The sequence below is a fragment of the Pholis gunnellus genome (assembly GCF_910591455.1).
Source record: "Pholis gunnellus genome assembly, chromosome: 6".
NCBI lineage: Eukaryota > Metazoa > Chordata > Actinopteri > Perciformes > Pholidae > Pholis > Pholis gunnellus.
In genome coordinates this window covers 2,793,740-2,813,606 of record NC_136532.1, presented here as the reverse complement: position 1 = coordinate 2,813,606, position 19,867 = coordinate 2,793,740, and the positions used below count along the sequence as shown (strand labels likewise).

General features: G+C 43.4%; 1 protein-coding gene across 1 annotated transcript in view; it reads right to left on the bottom strand.

Annotated features, from left to right (window-relative positions):
- The window catches only part of adgrd2 (adhesion G protein-coupled receptor D2), a gene marked incomplete at both ends in the record, with an annotated part of 37,253 nt that overhangs the window by 2,052 nt on the left and 15,334 nt on the right, over positions 1–19,867 (bottom strand). The window contains 6 exons of the mRNA XM_079160643.1: positions 925–1,072; positions 1,286–1,339; positions 1,476–1,517; positions 10,127–10,247; positions 17,917–18,032; positions 19,088–19,221. Coding sequence (XP_079016769.1) covers positions 925–1,072; positions 1,286–1,339; positions 1,476–1,517; positions 10,127–10,247; positions 17,917–18,032; positions 19,088–19,221 — 615 coding nt within the window. The remainder of the gene's footprint in view (positions 1–924; positions 1,073–1,285; positions 1,340–1,475; positions 1,518–10,126; positions 10,248–17,916; positions 18,033–19,087; positions 19,222–19,867) is intronic.

The window sequence follows — 19,867 nt, the reverse complement described above, 5'->3', positions numbered from 1 at the left end:
ACAGATTGCTGCTGATGAGATAAACCAAAATTTGAAATTAAGTGAAGTCAACGGGCACCAGTGGATAGCAGCCCCACTCTGCCATTGGAACTCAAATTGGTTGGGCCTTTGCATAACTAATGCTTACTTATAATGTTAACAGCAGCAAAATACTTCCTCTGTAACAGACTGTCTCGTGTTTCTCGTTATGGTGTTGAAGATGATATGTCCCTTGAGGGTTGCCATAGAGTAGGGGCAACTCCCACCTCTGGTTGAAGGGGGGAAACAAAACTAAAGAGAGACTGTGTGTGTGTGTGTGTGTGTGTGTGTGTGTGTGTGTGTGTGTGTGTGTGTGTGTGTGTGTGTGTGTGTGTGTGTGTGTGTGTGTGTGTGTGTGTGTGTGTGTGTGTGTGTCCAGAAGAACAAATAGTTGCATTCTAACAGGAAGTGAAAAAAATAGATGGGGCAGCATAAGGAGAATTGACACGCCTTTGGTTTGGACACGTCCAAAACTGACACTTGAGGGGAACCTACCACGTAGTAGTTTAGTGACGGGACACTGACCAAGCCTCGGTGTTAAGTGTTTGTTGCGTGTCATCATTCACACCCATACACTGATGACAGGGGCTAACATGCAAGGTGCCACCAGGACATCATACAACATTCACACACCGTAGGTACGGGAAGAACTTGGGGTGTTGTCCATCAACATGGACTAGCGGAGCCGAGGATCAAACCGCCGATCCTCTGATTGACAGACGACCCTGCTCTACCACTGAGCCACAGTCGCTCCGTTTGTGTACATTTCCATTCCTTCCTCTTTTTGGGCTTCACTTTCACTTAAATAACATATTACGTGAGACCAAACACACAATCCTCACAAAATACCTCCCGTAAAGTAATGTCACACACAGTACACACATCAGTCCAAGGTTGCCAGCCTACCGTTCTTGATGACCAATGATGTGTAGGTGGAGCTGGGGGGTCCAGAGGTCTCACTAGTTTCAGGGCTAGAGGGGGTTGGTGGACTGCGGCCCCAGGAGGTAATCGGGGCCCTCTGGGACGGTAGGAAGCTGGTTGGCTGGGAACAGTTCTGAAAATACACCACAACCCACTCAGAAGTGACTTTAGGGAAAGTATTTGATCAGAAAGTATAATATATGGACTACACTACTACGAGACTAAAACATTTAGCATACAAAAACAAAGTCGGACTTCCACTAAAATGAACATTTGTAAAGAGGAATGTATTTTCTGTCTTGTACTGATGGACTTGATCACTGCTGTGTGCTTTTTACACACTCACCGTGAAAGATAAGGCCTTTCTCTTTTCTTTGATCCTCTTTATGGCATTCCTCACCTAAATGAGAAGCAGCGTTTACACCCACTGGTTTGTCCAAAAGGCTGGCAGCCTCACATACCGCACGAAGATACATTCTGATATTCTGCCGCAGTGGCAACAGACAGCAGCATTGACAATGGACTGAATACCTTACCTCACTGTTGTAAACAGCATACACAAAGAAGATATACAGGCCCTGCGGAGAGAAGAGAGGCACATAAGGCATGTGAAAATTGGAAAGCGGAGAAGAATAAATTTCAATTCCATTCATACAGTTTTTGTTGACAATACCTTCATCAAGTCCATTTAGTACTCCGCTCACTCTCCGGCAAACTCTGCTTTTCTCTTTACCAACAATTTACCAAGTATTGCGAAAGACCTTTTCATGCTCTCAATCTGTGTGGTTTTCTACTCCCTTTTGGCATGAACACCAGTCGGATTCAGCAGGGTGCGGCACTCAACTCTGAGCTGAACTAAATCCAATCTATCTATCTGTAAATGTAATTTGGAAAAAAGGTTTTTTTGTAAGTCCAGTGATATACTGAAGAACTGGGAATACTATAAAACTATGATCCCCCACCCAACCGTGAACGCTCCACAGCAGAAGCAGCAGCAAGACTGAGTTATACAAAATAACTAGTTAGTACGTGAATGAAGTCAGAAGGAAGTGTTTGCAGATGCGAGACGTGATCTCATTCCTACTTTTCATATGTTGTCACTGGTGCAGAAGCATTTTAAGTAGTATCTTGACCCTGTGGGGTTGCAGGTAATTAACACAAAGGTGTTTATGCTCAACGTGCTGTTCGTTGCATTATTCTCCGAAACCCCCAGAGGGCGTACAAACAAAATGTACTGTGAAGAAGCAAGATGACAACGAGTGTAACTGGCTAAATGCCATAAACCAATTGTCACTCATAACTCATATGACTACTTTATTGCCTTTATACAAACCCTGTAAAGAAAGAAGTATTAAAAGCATTTAAATGAAAAGCTCTGATCACATGCAAGGTGCTTGGCTTGAATTAAGTATAATATATAATAAGTATGCTTACAACGAACTGTAAGCTACAGGCATAATGACATGTGACTCAGTGATGTAGCGGTAGGTGACAGAACGTCACGTCATCAGTAAAAATCACTCAACTTTTGGTTGTACATAGGACACGAATGCTGTGTAAAAATCCTGTTTGTTTCTTGGTCTTTACACTACGTCTAATAATGACTCAGATGGGTTAACACTGGAGTTAGATGAACTTCTGCCTTGTGTGTCATCATCAAGACGCCACGGCGCACTGACCAAGCGTAGGTTTTTGATGCCCTGGGGGTGAGGCCAGGTTAGCAGATATGTCCAACAGCCACAGTCGAAGGCGATGTGAAAAGCTTGTAATCGTAGAGAGTGGCGAGATGCGATAATCGTTTAAATGCCGGGATAACAGTGAATATTTTCAGACAGTCTCACCTGGAAAACATTCAGTTCAAACCTTGCTTACGTTGTCAGTGTGCGTAAATATCAGCTTGTTGCTTGTTGCAGAAATATAGGAGCCACACTGCAGTGTGTATACTATGTGTACAGTGTGTGTACAGTGTGTAACCTGCACCACACCATTACCAACAGTACGCCTAATAAATCAGACAGATCAATAAGTCAGTGTTGATACAGACATTTAGTGGGACAGAAGCAGAAGAGGAAGATCTAGTGATATTAGAGACAGGGACTAGTGCAGTGGATTAAAACCTACACTGGATATTATTATTCAGCACAGTTTTGCACTCAGGCTCTGCTGTCTTGGCCCGTAGACGCTCTGTGTCATACTTTGCTTTTATAGACTTTTGAAGCAGCCCAGTAAAATCACTTTTCTTTGTCGAAAGAAGAAGATGGGCTGGCCCAGCATCATCCTCCTACCTACATGAGGAAGAACTCCTACTGTAGTGTTATCTGCCCTCAGCTGGACACTGGCAGTAAATCTGAATTAACTAGCAGCTCTCTGGGGGTCACCCAGGGGCTAGCTCATTTTGATTAATTAAAGACCCGGGAAGAGCTCGGAGGGGCGGGTGGGGTCAGAGAAGACAAAGAGAGAGAATGGACGGAAAGTATAAGCAAAACAGGGACAGCGTATAGAAAAAGGTTGATGTGAGAGAAGAGTGTCTAAGAGAGGAAGTAACTGCTGTGTTATCAGGGGAGGAGGGCTGGAGGTAGATGTGGTATGACCTGCCGTTCAAAGGCCTCCTGGCTTCTCCCACACATACACGCACATGCACGCTCGCAAGCATGCACAAATACACATGAAGGTGCATGAACAGTGGCCCCAGTACACTCTAGTTACTAGTTATGAAGCACGCACACACACACACACAAAACAAACACACACACACACACACACACACACATAATCACATCCAACCATTAGATATGTATATATATATATAGATATATTAGGGGTATAACGGTTCACAACATTCTCGGTTCGGTTCAATACGACACAGTGGTGCTACGGTTCGGTACGTTTTCAATACAGCAAAAAGGAGATATACCAGAGAAATTTCCTTAATTTAAAAATATTTGTATTTATTAAAACTATTATCACATGTTTTTACTTTGAACTATGATGGATTCATTTGTGTACAGGAAGCTGCAGCAACTCTTTTGTCTTCAGGACATGTGCTGCCATTGTGCTTCATCTTTGGAGAAGGCCAGAGATCCTCTGCACTGCCGTTGCTTTCTGAGATGCTAGATTAATGACATGGGCAAAGCATCCTATTGGTGGTCCTAGTCCAGCAGCTCTCACAGCATTTACTATATTCCTGGCATCGTCAGTAGTCACAGGAATAGTTACATTAGCTCGCTCCAACTTCCACTGCTTCTGTCATCTCTTGGGCCAAATCCTCGCTGGTGAGACTCTCAAGGGGGCATGTCTGAAGAACATGGCTCATCATTCAGTAGTGAGGTAATGTGTCGTTACAGTCAGGTAGCTTTGAGTAGTCCGTGACGTCCGGCCGTCTGTTGTCAGAGCAGCAGAGGGAGCTTTGGAGCTTTTTTTTACAAAACAGAAATTATGGTCTGGGGAAATGGGCTTGTGAATGAGTAATGTCACGGGGCTCAATAAGCATGATCGTAAAGCCAGCGTTTTCCACTCCAGAGTAGGGTCTAATACCCGCGGCAATAAATATAACAATCGCCGTGGCGGTTGCTTTAGCCCTGTTTGAATCGGTAGGGAATAGCTGCATAAACGCTGCAGGGAGAGTTTGTAGCGTGTGTGCTGCTGTTGGTTTTCCTGCTAAGCTAGTTTAGCATAGCGTGCCTTCTAGAACACACATGCCTGAACAGAGTAGAATGTTGTTCTTCTGTGGTGGGAGTGTCAGGCAGCACGTTGTCTGTTACGTGGTGGGAGTGTCAGACAACACGTTGTCTGTTACGTGGTGGGAGTGTCAGACAGCACGTTGTCTGTTACGTGGTGGGAGTGTCAGGCAGCACGTTGCCTGTTACGTGGTGGGAGTGTCAGACAGCACGTTGCCTGTTACGTGGTGGGAGTGTCAGGCAGCACGTTGCCTGTTACGTGGTGGGAGTGTCAGACAGCACGTTGTCTGTTACGTGGTGGGAGTGTCAGGCAGCACGTTGTCTGTGACGTGGTGGGAGTGTCAGACAGCACGTTGTCTGTTACGTGGTGGGAGTGTCAGGCAGCACGTTGCCTGTTACGTGGTGGGAGTGTCAGACAGCACGTTGTCTGTTACGTGGTGGGAGTGTCAGACAGCACGTTGTCTGTTACGTGGTGGGAGTGTCAGGCAGCACGTTGTCTGTGACGTGGTGGGAGTGTCAGACAACACGTTGTCTGTTACGTGGTGGGAGTGTCAGGCAGCACGTTGTCTGTTACGTGGTGGGAGTGTCAGGCAGCACGTTGTCTGTGACGTGGTGGGAGTATCAGACAACACGTTGTCTGTTACGTGGTGGGAGTGTCAGGCAGCACGTTGTCTGTTACGTGGTGGGAGTGTCAGGCAGCACGTTGTCTGTGACGTGGTGGGAGTGTCAGACAGCACGTTGTCTGTTACGTGGTGGGAGTGTCAGGCAGCACGTTGTCTGTGACGTGGTGGGAGTATCAGACAACACGTTGTCTGTTACGTGGTGGGAGTGTCAGGCAGCACGTTGCCTGTTACGTGGTGGGAGTATCAGACAGCACGTTGCCTGTTACGTGGTGGGAGTGTCAGACAGCACGTTGTCTGTTACGTGGTGGGAGTGTCAGACAGCACGTTGCCTGTTACGTGGTGGGAGTGTCAGGCAGCACGTTGTCTGTGACGTGGTGGGAGTGTCAGACAGCACGTTGCCTGTTACACGGTCAGAGCAGACTCTATCTGCTGACGGGACTGAGGTCTTTTTGAGTGCAGGGAGCACTCCTGAGGACCTTCCTTGACTCCGTGGTGGCATCAGCCATCTCTTATGGAGTGGTCTGCTGGGGCAGCAGCATCTCGACAGCAAACAGGAACAGACGATCAAGAAGGCCAGCAGTGTGCTGGGGTGTCCACTGGATACGGTGGAGGTGGTGGGAGACAGGAGGATGATGGCTAAGCTATCATCCCTGATGAACAACACCTCCCACCCCATGCGGGACGCCCTGGCAGCTCTGTGCAGCTCCTTCAGCCACCTGTGAGGGAGAGGTACCGCAGGTCCTTCCTTCCTGAAGTTCCTTGAACTTTGCGCATAACAATGCAATTAATCGCAGAAAATCATACGATAATTACTATAAAAATTGTAATCGTTGCCCAGCACTAATTGATATATATGTATATATAATCGAAAATGTGTTTGATTTATAAAGTAAAATGTGTTTCTTATGCTATTTTGCTGAGAAAGTAGAAAGGTCAAAGAGAACGCTTTCAGTGGGAATAAGCATATCATTTTGTTATAGATAGCAACTGACTTTATCCCCCCAAAAATCTGACTTTGATGGATATGGGTTTGCCTTTTTGAGGATTCATATATCAAATGGCACCTTTATAAATATAATTCAGTCTTCTTTCTACTTGTGTGCATTGGTGTCACTAAACAGCAATTTCAATCACCTGCTCTCTACTCAACATTGTGTCGGAGGGCATGCTCTCTCTGCGGTGACTAACGTGTCATTATGTCAGTGGCTTACATTACAAGTGCACTTATTTTAGGCCAAAACGTCATTTTTTTTTACCCGAACCAAATGTTTTTTTCACAACGTTAACCACATGTTACAATGTTAACCGCAACCGTTTAACAACATTAACCAAGTGTTACAACGTAAACTGCCACCATTTCATAACGTTAACCACATTTTACAACTTTAACCGCTAACCCCCTTTGTTTCACAACATTAACCATATGTTACAACGTAAACCGCCACCACAACATTAACCACGTGTTACAACGTTAACCACGCGTTACAAGGCTAACACCACAGTTTCACAATGTTAACCACGTGTTACAATGTTAACCACGTGTTACAACATTAACCACGCGTTACAACGCTAACCACCACAGTTTCACAATGTTAACCACGTGTTACAACGTTAACCACGCGTTACAAGGCTAACCACCACAGTTTCACAATGTTAACCACGTGTTACAACATTAACCGCGCGTTACAACGCTAACCACCACAGTTTCACAATGTTAACCACGTGTTACAACGTTAACCACGCGTTACAAGGCTAACCACCACAGTTTCACAATGTTAACCACGTGTTACAACGTTAACCACGCGTTACAAGGCTAACCACCACAGTTTCACAATGTTAACCATATGTTACAACGTAAACCGCCACCAAACCGCCACCACAACAATAACCACGTGTTACAACATTAACCACGTGTTACAACGTTAACCACGCGTTACAAGGCTAACACCACAGTTTCACAATGTTAACCACGTGTTACAATGTTAACCACGTGTTACAACATTAACCACGCGTTACAAGGCTAACCACCACAGTTTCACAATGTTAACCACGTGTTACAACGTTAACCACGCGTTACAACGCTAACCACCACAGTTTCACAATGTTAACCACGTGTTACAATGTTAACCACGCATTACAAGGCTAACCACCACAGTTTCACAATGTTAACCACGTGTTACAACATTAACCGCGCGTTACAACGCTAACCACCACAGTTTCACAATGTTAACCACATGTTACAACGTTAACCACGTGTTACAACGTTAACCACGTGTTACAACGCTAACCACCACAGTTTCACAATGTTAACCACGTGTTACAACGTTAACCACGCGTTACAAGGCTAACCACCACAGTTTCACAATGTTAACCACGTGTTACAACGTTAACCACGCGTTACAAGGCTAACCACCACAGTTTCACAATGTTAACCACGTGTTACAACATTAACCGCGCGTTACAATGCTAACCACCACAGTTTCACAATGTTAACCACATGTTACAACGTTAACCACGCGTTACAACGCTAACCACCACAGTTTCACAATGTTAACCACGTGTTACAACGTTAACCACGCGTTACAAGGCTAACCACCACAGTTTCACAATGTTTACAACATTAACCACGTCTTACAACGCTAACCACCACCGTTTCACAATGTTAACCACGTGTTACAACGTTAACCACGTGTTACAACGTTAACCACGTGTTACAACGCTAACCACCACAGTTTCACAATGTTAACCACGTGTTACAACGTTAACCACGCGTTACAAGGCTAACCACCAGTTTCACAATGTTAACCACGTGTTACAACGTTAACCACGCGTTACAAGGCTAACCACCACAGTTTCACAATGTTAACCACGTGTTACAACATTAACCGCGCGTTACAATGCTAACCACCACAGTTTCACAATGTTAACCACATGTTACAACGTTAACCACGTGTTACAACGTTAACCACGCGTTACAACGCTAACCACCACAGTTTCACAATGTTAACCACGTGTTACAACGTTAACCGCGCGTTACAAGGCTAACCACCACAGTTTCACAATGTTTACAACATTAACCACGTCTTACAACGCTAACCACCACCGTTTCACAATGTTAACCACGTGTTACAATGTTAACAGTGTGAAGAATTTAAGTATGAAAAGCATTATTTAGTAGAATTAATAACACCCCTAGTGGTGAATAGAAGTGTCACAATGATAAGAATGTAAATTATGTTAAGAGTCACAATATATTTACTTATGGAATGTGTTATAGGTTTACAGGATGTTTACTTATAGAAGATATTATACATTCGCAATAAGTTTACTTGTAGGAGTCTTAAACATAATCATTGGAAGTATTGAATAAAGTATAGTCACATGTAGATGGGGGTTCTGAGCCATGAGGCAGAGAGAGCAGGGGAGATAGGGTCAGTGAGGAATGCAGGGGACAGGCTCTTCACGACCATATGAGGGAATAGGTCAAGGACCAGAGACATCAAAGTGGACACAGAGGAGCTGGACAGATGACCAAGAGAGCAGGAGGAGTCCGGACGACTTCAACCACACACTGAGCTGATAACTGCCCAAAGCCAGGAGGGGGTTATTGAATTCGGCCAATCTCAGAGGCTGATACGGGACATTTGAACTTTCGGACAGAGACTTTTAAATATAGGATAGTTCCAGAGGGCTTCAGTTTGCGCCATTACCACTCTGTAGTTGACCAACTGAGCTGGCCGATTAGGTGGGGCAAGTGAAGACTCTTCCCCAAGGGACATATTGATATCGATAGAGTAATTCTGTTTGCAACTGTTCTAGCTTCTCTTGTTTATTAAAACTTTTTGATTGTAAGCCGGATCCAGTTCATTTTTGGTGTGACTTCGCTGCAGAAAGTAACCAGCAGCGTAAGTCCAGCGGCCTGTCTCTCCCCTGAAAAGGTCCAGCTCCAACAACCGCCAACCTTTTACAACATTGCCCACATACCACATTTACTGTGACCGTTTCAAAATGTTAACTGCATCTGTTTCACAAAGTATTCCTTAAGATGCTATCTTAAAGGACGGGGCCTCTGCTCAATTGGAAAATATGACAAGGAGGGATATGCCTTAGAGATAGGGTAAGGAGCTCGGACATCAGGAGGGAGCTTGGAGTCGAGCCGCTACTCCTTCGCGTCGAAAGGAGTCAGCTGAGGTGGTTCGGGCATCTAATTAGGATGCCTCCTGGACGCCTCCCACTGGAGGTTTTCCGGGCACGTCCAACTGGGAGGAGTCCCCGGGGAAGACCCAGAACACGCTGGAGGGATTATATCTCCCAGCTGGCCTGGGAACGCCTCGGGATCCCCCAGTATGAGCTGGAAAATGTTGCGGTGGAGAGGGAACTCTGGGTCAGCCTGCTTGGCCTGCTGCCACCGCGACCCGACCCCAGAAAAGCGGAGGAAAATGAATGGATGGGATATGTTTTCATGTGTACTAAAAAGGAGACTCCCCATCTGAATTATTACCCCAGTCCAGCCCTGGATGCTTTCAACATAATCATCCATGTCCGATGTGTCTTGGAGCTGCTTCAGGGTGTGCCTTGACGGTGTGTTTTTTTTTTTTTATAATTTGGAGGGTACCAAAGTCGAAGCTCGGTTGACATATCAGCACCTTTTAAGTTAATGTGTTGAAGTGGTGAGTGGTGTTTCTTGCCACCTGATGAATATAAGACCAGTATTCTCTCACTTTGAGCTCTGGTTTTGTTCTCTACCTACTTAATATCTGTCTCTTTAGCTGCTACATGCTCCACTATGTTCACCAGCTAGTCTGTAACTGTGTTTGCTGCTGAGCAGGTAGTGCCTGCTGCTGCTGCCGAAAACCACTATACGAAAGCGCTGAGAGTTTTTTTTACCTGGAGTGCGTTGAGAGCGATGAAAATATAGGCGACTACTACCGACAGATGGACGAGCACTCCACACAGCCAGGTCAAACCCAGCACTGGCAGCAGGATGAGAACTGGACGGGTCACAGCCCTGGAAAAATAATACACAGAATGCCCACACATGAATCATAAGTGCATATACAGTATGTGCATGGATTACTCTCAAATACAGATGCATGATATTTTGGGTCTAATTTTCGTCAGTGCTCTCTTCTCTTTGTTAACCATTATACAAAACATGGGTATAGGCCAAGAGAAGGAGCCAGCGAAGTGGAGTTTTCAAGGTATTTTGATGACAATTTCTCCTTGAATATTTCCTATTTGAATCCTGATCAAACATCTCTGCACAGCTATAGATTTTCCCGCCTACCACATACTCCTGTTTCTTTGCAATCATCCTTTCAGTGATCCTGGTGCTTATGCGGCCAATAACCGTTCCATGGGGCAAAGCAGAAAAGGTTGCCTTTGTTCAAACCACTATTGTTGTCACACTGCTGCACCTGGGTAGAGAGATCGAGTTTTCAGACTGCGCTATATCTGCAAGGACAAAGCCAGCACTCACTTCCCTCTCTCCCCTTTTATTTTTGAAAGTCGTTCTCCCTCTAATCTCCTGAATTCACGTAACACTCTAGAGCTGGCACAGACATGTACTTTCAGTCTGTTTGTGAGGGAATGAAGAGAGACAGTGGGGGCGGGAAGGTTGGGGGGTGGCGTTGTGGCATTTCCATCAGTCATAGACAAATGTGCAAAGGAAGAATCTGGATGGAATAGAATATAAAAAAAATATAGAAAAGAACTGCAGAGGCTCGATCTCCATGTTGAAGCTTGAATCCTCTGTGTTGTCCGTTTGGACTCATCTCATGTGTTGGCAGCACGATGGTGCAGTGGATAGCACTGGCAGGTTGGGTCTTTCTGCTGCATGTTGGGTTGAAGGACTTTTGACCTAAATATGAAAAGACATTCAAGTCCTTCTAATTCCTTCTAATTCCAGTGTACTGACCTGTTTTTAACGTAATTAGTATACTCAAAATACTGAAAGAAAAATGCCACTAATACTAGATATTTGTCCAGGTTTGGATACATCTGTCTCAGAAATTTCTGCCTTTACCTAAATACCATGGAGGTGAATTTTGTTTTATTTGTGTTCAAACGTCCCCATTAATCTGGATACTGCACAGATCTCACTGTCAACTGTTCATTGGTAGAAGGTAACTCCAAAGACATCGGCAAACAATAAGGTATGTGGAGTGTAATGGGTAATATGCATTCACATAGCCTCTTTATTCTAACCACTAAAAGCATTGAACACTACATATCAACATTCAAACATTCACATTCACACACTGATGGTAGAGGCTGCCTTACAAAGTGCCACCTGCTCGTCAGATTGTAATCCAATCATTCCCACACTCTCACACACCAACGGCACAGTCTTCTTCAGTATCTTGCGGACTAGAGGAGCCAGGGATTGAACCTCCGGTCATCCAATTAGTGGACGACCTGCTCTACCTCCTGAGCAGCCTCAGCCACCTCTTAATGACGCTCTAATGTCAATCCATATGGAGCCTATATGTTTTGCAAGAAATGCATCACCTATATATGTACAGTATATAGAAAAAAGTAATTACCACCATAATTAGTAGCAGTGGTTCAGGTGCTAAAAATGTTTGGATACATAACTACTGTAACAGTATTAATGTTTGTATAATGTATATCCATAATCATGTAACCATAGCTATATAGACACAATACCTGACACAATAAAAAGGGACATTGTTTTGCTGCTCAGCCTTTGACTAACAATAATCCACTATGTATTCAAAGTTAAAGCAGAGTGATTGTAATAGGAAATAAAAATGTATAATGACACAACAAACATTTCTCTCTACTACAGACTGGCTCATTTAAAGCTTAAGTTAAGAAATCCCTTGAAAAGAACAAACCAAAGCAACGAATCTATCCACTAACAAGTAATGTGTGTTTATCAGCTTGATCTATTTTATTCCTCTGTGCCACAGAGCTCCATTGTTGTCCAAAAAATGATTAACAACACATCACTCAAGCTTCAGCCGCTAATGTTCTGCCACTGCTTCCAGTCATCCCTGCAGAGACACCAGCTCCGTCTGCAGAGGATGAAGACAATATCGCATCGGCATATGGTATCTACTGCTTCTATCTAGGTTGGTGAGCCCAATAACAGACAACTAGCAGAGAGCAGTGTGAGCTCCGCAGGTCTGGTGGATTTTCTCAGGGGTGCGTGGTTGCACAGGGACATCTTGTCCCGTCACGCCCCCCCTCGGACGAAGGCCTCGCGACCTACATTCCAAAGTCAGTTGGCTGGTCGGAGAGCTGGTTCTAGGGTTTGTGGCAGCTGCCCATCAAGTGGTATTGCTGGGGCTCCTGCACATGCAGCACCTGCAGACCTGGAGGATCAACACTTCAACCTCCTCCAGCATCAGGCAGTGTCCTTGGTCCACTTTAAGTCCCTGATACGGGGAAGATACGTGTTGGTGAGGACTGACAACAGCATCATCATGACCTTAATCAACAGGTAGGGCGAAGTTCCGTTTGATGGACTTTCTGTACCGGTGGTGCAGACCATGCAGGCAGCAAGAGCCTGTTACGGGGCAAATTGGTCAGGGTTCCAATGCTGGTGCAAGGACAGGAGAATAGCTGCACTGTTCTATGCAGTTGGGTCTATTCTCTTTTATGAGAGGATGTTATATGTTGTACGGATTGTAAAGCCCTCCGAGACAAATCTGTGATTTGTGATACTGAGCTACACAAATACATTTCAATAGAACTGAATTGTGTGCAATGTTTGATGGATAGAGGGCGGTCTGATGCCACTGTCAAAGTATGTGCAGAAGCAGCGGCGGGCCGTGTATTTTATACCTGGGCCTTGAGTGCTGTTTTACTACAGTTGAACCACCTCCTAATAACCTCGTTATGATGCCACAGCTACGGGTTATTATTTGTTTCGTTTAAAAACCGCATATTCCCATAACAGTGCAACATTTGAGAAGTGAAATAAAATGTTACATGAACAACACCTATGAGGGCTACAAATACACTTACTGCAGAGTGCAGGTACATGACGGGATGTTGCGTTATTAACGGAAATTGCATATAGTCAAAATCAATCCAGCAAAAGTGCGGCACTAAAACACGCATTCCGCCACACACTCAAGGGCACGGACCATTCAAATGTCATTTACATCAGACGGAACAATATTAACCATATCATAAAAATGACACGATAGAATAATGAACACAGTAGTAACGCTATTGCAGATGTAAAAACAAAAGCAGTTCACTTACCAAAGCTGCTGTTCACTATTTAAAGACAAAGTCCATCCTCCTTTCTTTGATTACTCAGAGTGTAATGCCACGGTTGTTCAGTACATCGGTTCATTTCAGTTCCATCAAGAGGTCCTTCTCCGTTAATGGACGCCAGTGATGACAGTCAAGCCTCCCAAGTTGTATTTCTTGAATACGTTTTAATGCGTTTCAGGGCTGAAAATGTCCACTCAAGATGTTGGGATTGACACCGCCCAACATGTCACGCCAGCCCACTGACCACTCAAGCCGCGCGTTAATGATGATGTACTTGTAGGCTCTGACATGTCAAAGAATACGCCCAACATGTCAAACTAAAGATCTGATTGGTTGAAGACTATGACAATAAACAATATCGTCCCCATTCAACTTAAACTGCACATGGATTCACTTGTGAGTCTGCAGGCCTGGGGCCTCTCTTCTACCTAGAGACACAGAGGTGAAATCTGATTGGATAAAAGCTCTACTTAAAACAAGCTGCGTTGGAAGCAGAGCAACTGAGGAAGACCGTAGCTGTGCAATGAGAAAATAAGATAATGGGAAAAATATTTATAATACATTTAGTGTATTTATGAAAAGTTATTCAATTATAAAATAGCTATAACTTTGTGATTTTGTCTAGGCCAGCAGAGAAGGCCTTGCTGGCCCTGACGGCCCACCACTGATACCTAAGTCATGTATGTTTCTCTACTTTGGTAATATGACAGCAGATATTGTGTTAACCTGTTACCACTCCAGTAAAATTAGCCTAAAACGCCTATCCAATGTGTACCCAAAGTAAATTGAAAGCTGTTCTTGAACCATTTGGAGTACATGCATGGTTTTGGTCTCTTTTGAAAGGTAACACTCTGAAGTTTTTTCCCCAGTAGAGAATCAGAATCACTGTAAGTGCTACTGGCATTGAGTAATAGAAGTTTGAACACACTGAAGTTTTTATTTGCGCCTGAATATTGTTTTGCAAACAGATGCCTGCAGATGACTACAGCTGGACTTATTAGCTGGAAAACACAATGGGACCACAGCAGTACCTAGTCCAGGTTCAAATTTGATAACAATACCACAGAAAATGAATATTTTACACATGTTTTACTCAGGGTATGTCTAGGCACTTTCCTATTTTGGAGACCCATGGTAACCATGGTAACATACCTAGGCTGTGTAAAAATGTGCATTCATAATTTAATCTAAAGCTTATTTATGTCTGAATACAGTAGGGCTGCAACAACGAATCGATAAAATTCGATAATTAATAGAGTTTTCAACGAATTTCATAATCGATTCGTTGTGTCGTGCGACTATTACGCCACTCAATAAGTCGCAGAGATGTTTGAGTATAAAAAAGAAAAGTTGAGAGCAGAGCGGAGCAAGAAAACATGGCGGAGGCAGAGAAATCAGTACGACCTAAGTCGTACCTAAACACCATCTGAGCGGCTGTTTTCTGCAGCAGGAAACAGCCTGCAAGAAAATAGCGAGCCTGAGCCAGGAGCATGTGGACATGCTCACATTTTTGCATTGCAATGCAGTGTCTGAACAAAGGGAGTGAGTGCGTGTGTGTGTGTCTGAGTGTGAGTTTGTGAGTGTGTGCGTCTGTGAGTGTGTGCGTCTGTGAGTGTAGTGTAGAGAACAAGTTCTGACGTTCAAACAAATCTTGTTAAGTTTTCTGATTTATATTTGTCTTTATTTTTTATAAACTATTTATTGTTCTGACAGCTCAGGTCCCTTTAAACAAAAATATACATCTTTTTGTGCACTTTATTAAAAAAAAGCCTATATATTTGGCAGATGTAAAGCATACATTTTTTAAAATTATTATTACTTTAACAGCTCAGGGATGTTCAAGGAGCAACCTGTTTGTGCAATTTCTAAAGATTTTCAGTTCTGTTTTTGAATAAAGGGTTGGAAAGTAATGCTTTTTTGTTTTTTTATTCGATTAATCGAAAAACTAATTAACAGATTAGTCGATTATAATCGGTAGTTGCAGCCCTAGAACACAGTAATCTATAAGTTATTTCGCCACTATTTACTTTCCTAAAATCTCCAAAACTCTCAAAAGCCACACTTTGCATTTTAAGGCATGGACGTAGGTACCTGACTCGCAGTTTCGCAGGTGACTTCCGTGTTCTGCCTCTAAATCTAACCCCTGAAGCTGTATATCGGTATTTTCGAAATTTCATTGGCTATACAAAGCGCCAGTCATCGGAACGATCGGTTGCAATTGGCTCGAGCTTTACACAAAAGAAGAGGGGCGGGCACTGTCCTTCAACGCGGACTCTCGTTGGCTATTGTAGGCTGTGGACAGGACATGGAAGCTCCTAATAGGTCATATGAGCTGTCAATCTAAAGGTCAGAGTGCAGCCGCCATTTTGAGATCCAGAGAGCGTCAATGTTTACATGCGAACTGAAGTTACGTTCGAAAATACATAGATAATTAGGCATATCTGCCGGCTAATATGAAATGATGCAACAGCAGTCCGTGGGTATTTATTGACGTAATAATGTGTTCTGGACTAAATATTTTACTGGATTGGATCGTCTGGACTTGGGCTGCAACTGACGATTATTTTAATAATCGATTGATCTGTCGATTATTTGTTCGATTAATCGATGAATCGGATAAAAAAACAAAAAAGCATTAATTTCTAACCCTTTATTCAAAACAGAAATTCACAGTGCAAATAATCTTCAGAAAGTGCACAAACAGGTTGCTCTTTGTACATCCCTGAGCTGTTAAAGTAATAATTTAAAAAGAAACTGGACTAATATCAGGAGTGGGGTTCAGCGGGTTACCCACGCCTCTCAGTGAAGGGTAGACACACGCTGATCCACTCAGTGTGGCGCGCGTGCAGCCCCAGACATCTCAGGGCATCACAGACCTGTTATTGCTCAATCTCGTGTGGCTGAACGCCACTCGTCCCTCTAAGAAGCTGGACGCCGACCGCACGGGGCCACGTAACTAGTTAGCATGCCGGAGTCTCGTTCGTTATCGGAATTAACCAGACAAATCGCCCCACCAACTAAGAACGGCCATGCACCACCAGCCACAGAATGGAGAAAGAGCATCAATCTGTCAATCCTTTTCGCGTCCGGGCCGGGTGAGGTTCCCCCGGCCGTCTCTCTTAATCATGGCTCCAGTTCAGAGAAAAACCCACAAAATAGAACCGGAGTCCTATTCCATTATTCCTAGCTGCGGTATTCAGGCGACCGGGCCTGCTTTGAACACTCAAATATCTCCGCCACTTATTGAGTGGCGTAATAATCGCGCGACACAACAAATCGATAATGAAATTCGTTGCCAAATCTTTTAATAATCGATTTTTATCGATTCGTTGTTGCAGCCCTAGTCTGGACCTTTGGCAATGTAACAAGACAGTTTTGGACCGTTTTTGTTTGTTCTTCATCGGTGAGTTGCCTTGATATTTTAAATGTTTGTTTGTGGGTTGGTGGTTTGACAGAGGTATTTGTATCTTGAAATGGTTTGCATAAATCGAATCACAAGAATCTTAGCTTTCCAAAGATATGTCGCACCGGTATCTACCTATAAATAGCAGTTGTGTACATGACACAGATGTACGGGCCGTCGGAGTGTCAACAGGAAGACAGGTATCTGTTGACAACTTCACTAGCAGTTTGTAAGAAGGCTATTATGAAGAGATAGCACAAGTTAGAACCACCATCACAAGATGGATAGCTGAAAATTGTGAATGAAATGTATGTTGTGGAACTGTTAACTCACAGAATAAGAGCTCAAGAGGAGCGATGTCGTGAGAAGTGGGAGAAATGGACGATGTTTACATGTCAACGATAACACAAGATAAGAACACCTGAATATTTCTCAGGATTTATGCTTTTGAGAGGACAGAGCAATCCAGGTCCTTTTTTATTTTTTATTCTGTGTTTTTGTTTTCTTTCTGTATGTATGTGCTCTGTCTGAAAAATAAAAGTGTGAAAAAACAGAGTTGTGTTTTCAAGGTCCTATAAGAAGGTCCTTTAAAGTTACCATTCTGAATTCACTGTTTCACATATGTCATGTTTGAGACACTGATCACATTGAAAAGTGTCTAAAAGAACTAAACCCTGCTAGGAGGAAGCTAGATAGAACACTCTCACACACACACACACACACACACACACACACCTCCAGTTGTGTTGGGACCAGGTGTTAAGCTGATAAGCTCTTACAACTCCCACAGCAGACTCCCGAACCTAAACTCCCAATCTCTCACACTGTCTCTATTGACTGTGAGGAAACAGCAAGTACGTGTGTATGTGTGTGAGAGAGAGAGAGAGAGAGAGTGAGAGAGAGAGAGAGAGAGAGAGAGAGTGGGCGCACAAGAGAAAAAAAGAGTCAAGAAAGAAAGCGCACAAAAAGCAGGAGGAGAGAGAGAGTGACAGAGAGAGGTAGAGAAGCCATTGTATCTCACCAGGTGAGGTCAAAGGTCTGCATCTTTGACGCTGAGCTTGGACTGAGCATCTTAGTACGACGACGAGCGCTGGAAACAGTCACCATGACAACCCGACACAGCACGACTATATTGACCTGCAGGCAGAGGACAACAGCATCAACATGGCCTCCGGCAAACAGGAGACGTGCTACTGCAGATCCACTTGGCCTCAGACTCACATGTAAAGAGGGGCACGTTTACCCTGCTCATCAGGCTGCAGACACATCACACTAAACAGTACTCAGCTGAGGTTCATTATTTCATTTTTCACTGCGCCTGGCCTATCTCAGATGGAGAAATGTAATGTCAAAAAATATTAGAAGAGAAATGCTGAAGCTTGAATCTTCTGTGTTGTTTGTACTGTAGGAAGCACTGTCTCCCAGCTCAATATGAAATGCATTTCCTTCATCATTAAACCACATTAAACAACTTTTTTGAATATTTTGAAACGTTTTCTCTGCCTTTTACTCGTGGGTTAGGGCCGGGATACAGGTGCGTCCTCATGTTCACGTTAGACGCAAACACAAAGAAGACTTGCTCATCATAACACTTCTCCATGAGCACCACCAGGGGTCAAAAACTCCATCAGCTATACTTTGGGGTGTGGTGATATACCGGTATTGACAATAACTGTGAGATTCAAAAAATGAAATGTTGACATATATACAGTATATATATTATGATATTGTGTAATAATCCAGTGCCTCTTTAATCATTTGATATATACAGTCATGGTAACAGACTCTCTCTCAACCTCCCGACATGTTTTGAGTGAAATTAATTTGCTATAAAAGAGACAGACGGCACAATAAACCAAGTTAAAGATTCATTTAACTGACTGTTAATAGATATGGCAATAATATTGTTATCGTGAATTCTTTTGGCCTCAAGGTACAGACTTCAAGATGAAACTGTCAAATACACCGGGCTTTAACACAGAGTGCAGGTTGTCAATGTAGACATTTATTTGAATGATTTGATTTAATAAATTATTATTATCCTTGGCTCTTCTTTTTTCTTTTCCTACTTTAAACTTTAAAATAAATATTATTTCCAATACTTTAATATTCACAAAACTCACACTTCAAAGGTTTACTAGACACACACACACACACACACACACACACACACACACACTGAGATTACGTACCGCCAAGACAAATATAACAGGTCCCACAAAGGCCCAGATGGTGTCAGTCTTCACGTTGAGCCAGCAGTGATCATCTGCCTTGTACTCATCCACTGATACTGTCAGTGTTACACCAACTATTAGAACAGGTAGTCCTGGGAAACAGTTTGATAGAAGAAAATGAACGGCGGTAGTGTTGTGACAACATACAAATCAGCATGTTTAAAATACATATTTATAGAACAGACTATTGAGTCTATTTCGTTCTCTGAGTCTATTTAGTCTGAGGGGAACACGGAGAGCTGAGACCAACACCTTCGGATGTTTGTGTTGCTTATTCACACACTGTTCTCAGCGACATAACACACACTCACAGATGTATTTGGGAACATGAACAGCAGCGGGACGTTTACAAAAAAAGAAGGGTTTAAGGTTACAGCACAAACAAATGATAATATATCTGACAGTTAGTGGATTGAACTGCAATTCATATTTTTTTTAAGTTTTTTACTTTTTTAGTCTCAGCACTTTCTAAAAATGTTGTTTCTTTGATCGAGTGCACAGGATGAAAGTCGTTCTAGCACAGTTCCTTTGTCCTCTTACATTTATTTTCAATACCTGAATTGCTGTTAACATCTTTTCTTAATCGCCGCTGTTCAGCCTGAGGTTCTGTGATCGAACAGTTAAAGGCTTTACTGGCTTTGGACTAACGTATCACCGGCATGAATCATTACAAAAAACCTACGCAGGGATTCACATCAAACTGTGTTGTCTTAACTGGCAATATTATAACCAGCATTA